Source organism: Triticum urartu, chromosome 6A (assembly GCF_056163025.1).
Source record: "Triticum urartu cultivar PI428250 chromosome 6A, HENAU_Tu73, whole genome shotgun sequence".
NCBI lineage: Eukaryota > Viridiplantae > Streptophyta > Magnoliopsida > Poales > Poaceae > Triticum > Triticum urartu.
The window spans coordinates 594,906,294-594,911,139 of record NC_141878.1 but is presented as its reverse complement, the minus strand read 5'-3'; the positions used below and the strand labels follow the sequence as shown (position 1 = coordinate 594,911,139).

Below are 4,846 nucleotides of genomic sequence, written 5' to 3'. Positions count from 1 at the left end.
CCAATTAATTGCCCTCCTTTTTGCTTGCACCGTACCCTCTCTATATTCCCTTTCCAACTTTGCCTACTTCACTATCCATATCTTTCCCAGTTAACCAACTGCAACAAGCTACTAGATACTAGCTGACTTGATCAAGAGGAAACGTGCATGCATGCACCACCACTCGAAACGACTGTCCACTTGATGAATAAAATTAAATGCGATTAACAGTGAAGCAAACAGTTTATTAAGAGGAGAAAACGTTCGCTGCTTAATCACCTCATCAATTGATCGATTAATTAACTTACAAGTTTAAATAAATATAGTTTGTACAATATATATGTAGGAAAATAGAAAAAAACAATGTGCCTTTTTGTACTTGCATGTGGGCAGTTGCCACTTAGTAGAGCTGAACTAAGCATATAGAAAAGAAAAGAAAAGAAAAGAAAAAGGTGGATAGTAGTAGGCCACAACATTGCACCCACTCCCTTAATTTGCATCACATTTCAGACAACCCCCACCACTCACTCACTTGCTCACTCACTCACTCGGCCGGCCTCATGCACACACACGCACACTGATCGATCCAACTGGCCAAACCTTTTTCTTGTGCTCACAGGTCACAAAGTGGAAATTTTTTTCATTCCAATTTATATATTTCAGCACCGATATACATGCTCGATCGTGTTTACATGGTACATATACATGCGAGTGTCAATAATTTCCTATAGTCAACCTTACGCCAAAGAATCGAAAGAATCAATTGTATGTTACAGTTCCCTTGATATGTTCCAAGGAGCAAATTTGTAAGTATGTAATTTTGTATAGAAGAAGAAGAGGAAGAAGAAGAAGAATGATCGGACAATCAATCGGAGTTAAGAAAAGTAAAGAATTCGTGAGGCCGGCCAGCTGCATGCGACGTGCCGGTGGATTAATAATGGCAATCCACCAGCGCGGCGGAGGCGGCCGTGAGCATCAGCCGTTTCTTGCCGCTGTCGAACGGGCCGAGCCCGAGCACCACCGGTGGCGCCGATGATGGTGGTGGTGGCGGTGGTGGGTGTGAGACGCACTCCTCGTCGGACGGCGCCGGCAGGTTGAGGTCGAGCTCCAGGTTGATTCCGGCCGGGGTGCTGTCTTTCTCCTTCTTCGTCGTGGACGCGGCGATCGCGGTCACGGCGGTTGTTGCGATGGCGCGATCTGCGGGCGCGTGTAGCGGCCGGTGGCGTCGCATGTGCCCGCCCAGCGCCTGCCCGGAGGCGAACTCGGCCCCGCATATGGAGCACTCGTGCACCCGGAGCCTGTTGGTGTTGACGGCGTGGCAGACGGCGTTGCCGCCGTTGTTGAGGCTGAGCACGGTGGTCACGCCCGGGGCGGCGTCGACCTGAGGCGGTGGGGGCGGTGGCGGCGAGGCCGTCGTCATCTGCACCAGCGGTGGCGTCGCCGTCTTCGTCGATGGTGGCTTGGACAGCTTGGCGATGGCGACGCTGGTGGCGTTGGCGGCGCTGTCGTCGTCGGCTCCGGCGAGGCGTGGCTTCTTGTGGCTGGCGCGGTGGCCGCCGAGGGCCTGGAAGGTGGGGAAGCACTTGTTGCACGTCTTGCACTCGTACACGTAGAAGCCGGCCCTGACACCGTCCGCCGTGGTGGCCGCCTCCGTGTACTTGCGGCTGGTGTACCTCTCCGTCTTGGCCGACACCACCGCCGGCGGCGGCAGAGGGCCGGCCGGGGGAAGCGACGACGTCCCCTGGCGAGCCTCCTGCGGCACCGTCGCGGGCGGCGGCCTCGAGTCGACGACGACTCCGGGCGGCGCCGCGCCCTGGGCGAGGAGGATGAGGCAGTGGGCCATGTCCTCCTCCTCGGTGGTGGTGCTCTCGGAGGAGGACGCGGAGGAGCAGGCCATGGCGGCCACCGGCGGCGTCTGGTGGCGCGGCCTCTTGGTGCGCTTCCGCTTGACGACGGCACCCCCGCGCTGCTGCAGCCGATCGTCCACGGCCCCCTCCTCCCGGAAGAGCACGAGCTCCATGGCCGACGCTTGCATGTCGCCGAAGCAAAGAGAGGCGTGGAGAGGGAGGGAGAGGGAGAGGGAGAGAGTGGCAGGCAGGCAGGCAGGTAGGGAGGGAGGCTGGCTCTGTGGTTTTTATGGCGGGAGGAGAGGGACAAGTGGAGCTACGCTACGCTGGCTAGAGAGAGAGAGAGAGAGAGAGAGAGAGGCGTTTTGCCTTCACATATAACAAAGGGAAGAGAAGAGATGGATCCGGCAGCTACTACTCTAATCAATGGAAGTTTCTTTTGGCCTCTAATCAATGGACAAGCAAGCAAGCCTTGCTAGATAGATAGATAGCTTTCTCTCTCTAGAGATGAGAGAGAAAATTAACACCCCCAAACACACAAAGAGAGAGAGAGAGAACAAGAGAGAGCTGTCTGGAGAAAAACCTAGCTTTCTCTCTTGTCTTGTCTTTTGGATGCCTCTCTTGATCTCTTCTCAACTCTTATAACCTTCCCATCTCTCTCTTTGTCTAGAGAGAGAGGGAGTGGTTTTGGTGGTTAATTGCTAAGTGCTATTGTTAGAGAGGGTGGAAACTAGTAATAGTAGAGGGGTTAATAGACCGGTGGCCAAGGGAGCTGAGTGGAAATAGCTAGGGGAGGGGATCGATATTATGGGTGTGATGGAGCTGGCTTAATGCCCATCCCCTCCTCACTTAAGCAAGCCCACTTGTGGACAATTCATGGCCATGCATGGCTACCCGCCTAATTTCTTTCATGTGCAAAACATGTCTAGCCACTACTGCTCTGAATTAATAGCAGCCCTTAATTTAGGCTGCCCATCCTCTTTTTTCTCTCCAACTGCTTAATTAGCCACTCTCTCTCTGTGCATCCTAATTAAGCAGTGTGCAGTGAAGGTTAATCTTGTGGTGAAGCAAAGCTAGCTAGCTAGCAAGCTTGCTAGCTAGGTGAATGAATGGATGGATGAATAAATTTGGAGTATGTTTGGTTGCCACTACATGTGGAGAGAAGGTAGAGGGGGAGAGAAAGGGATCCAATTGGAGGAGTGGTGAGTGAGTACTAGTATTTGTTAATTAGGTGCTATAGTAGTAGCAACAGCAACAAGCCAAGAAAAGAAGGGATGGAAGCAAGCTCAATATTCCTCTGTGCATGTGTGATTCCTGGGGTGTCATGGTGCTGCACTGCAAGCCTGGATTTGATCAGCCTCTCTGCACCCAGCTCAAACTAATTCCATCCCCTAGCTACTTTTCTTCCACTACTTTTCTTTTTCAGCAAAACATACATATAATAAGCATGTGGCTATTAATTTAGTTGGTGAAAAATCCTCGCAAATCCACGCGATCTCTTATTTGTAGTACAGGTTTGATGGTTTCTTGTTAATTTCTACTATTATTATTATTTTTTGTTCAAGAAAAACCACACGGACAGACAGTTGTGTTGAGCAATATAATTCCACTGATCATGAACAGCTAGCTAGCTGGGTTGCTTGGCAGTTGGCAACTACAATTAGGAGGTAGTGAGGTAGTGGTGGTGGTGCAGCTGCAGATGCATTTGTCCCCAGCCAGTGTCCAGTGGCCACACACACACACACACCAGAAAAGAAAACTCGAAAATACCCGCAATTATTAATTTGTTCTAAAGTATTTGCACCCCTCACCCAAAATGTTTGTTTCCGACCTGTCCATCGATCACCTACCCTTTTAATTGCACTGTTTATTAATATGAACAACTAATTGTTGCTTGCATTTTAAGCTATACAAAAATCTCCAATCCTCTGATGCAAATGGCCCATCTAATATGGTGTTAGTTAGAGGTCACACTGATTATGTGGTACTTCCTTTTCTTACTTCTCGGGATGGCTAGATTTGGGTTGGTGGTACTATAGGTTGCTGTGGCTACACTATCTCAATCAAGATAACATATATGCAGTGCCGTCCTCGCCAAATTAATTGAGTCACACATCAATCGCTAATCCTGTGCGTATACGTGCGTACATGACATATACTTCATAACCAATAACCATACACGTCTACAAAAAAATTGTACTCACCTACGTACAAAATAGCAGTGACAGTTTCATCTACATAACAGTATTTAACTTATCATGCACACATAAACCAATTAAATTTTCTTGATACATTTATGAATAATATGATCATGAAACCAATTAACTAGATTATCTCGGATATATCCAATGTTTTTTCTTGAGTTTGAAGACGCGATTGATGTGCCATGTTGTGTGAGACAAGTCAACGGTTGAGAGGGGAGAGGGATACATATGGTTGAGAGTGATTAAATTAAATTAATCAACCGCGATTCTTGACGTGATCCTGGATCGTTGTTTGTTGTGTGGGGCAACAAGAAACCCCCCTAAAAAAATTGGGTGGATGATGCTGTGGTGTGTGGTGGGGGCAAGCAAGGCATCACTTGGCTTAGTTGGAAGCCGGTTAGCTTCCTTTCTCTCTCTAGCACACTTCCTCTCTCTCCCCCCCTCTCTCTCTAGGTCTCTCTCATCACATAGAGAGAGAGAGAGAGAGAAACACGTGCATGCATGTCCACACTAGCTGGTCACTCACTTGCACTGCAATCCAGAGTGAGTGAGCAGTAATGGATGCCTTTCCTCCTTGCTCGCTTTGCCATAGCTTAATTATTAATCAGCTAAGCAGTGCAGGAAAGATGGGCGGCCATGGGCCTGCGCCCATGATCCTGCCCATGATTGGCAATTAGCCGGGTTGTCCCACATGTGGAACCCTAGCTTTAAGGATCTATCATTAATCAGTGCTTGTGTTTGCTAGGCTAGCCAGGCCGCTTAAGCAGCCCCATGAGTGATCAGTGCGTGGGTGTCTGCCTATGTGATCATCCAAAA

General features: G+C 49.4%; 1 protein-coding gene across 1 annotated transcript; it reads right to left on the bottom strand.

Moving 5' to 3' along the window:
• Positions 1-599: 599 nt before the first annotated feature.
• Positions 600-2,159, bottom strand: LOC125545313 (uncharacterized). Its single transcript, XM_048709215.2, has one exon. It carries the CDS (start codon positions 2,012-2,014, stop codon positions 911-913), a length of 1,104 nt encoding a protein of 367 aa, XP_048565172.1. The 5' UTR covers positions 2,015-2,159; the 3' UTR covers positions 600-910.
• Between the last annotated feature and the right edge of the window lie 2,687 nt (positions 2,160-4,846).

Bases quoted from the DNA above. Each gene is read 5' to 3' on its own strand.
- LOC125545313 (XM_048709215.2), bottom strand. From the start codon at position 2,014: ATGCAAGCGTCGGCCATGGAGCTCGTGCTCTTCCGGGAGGAGGGGGCC.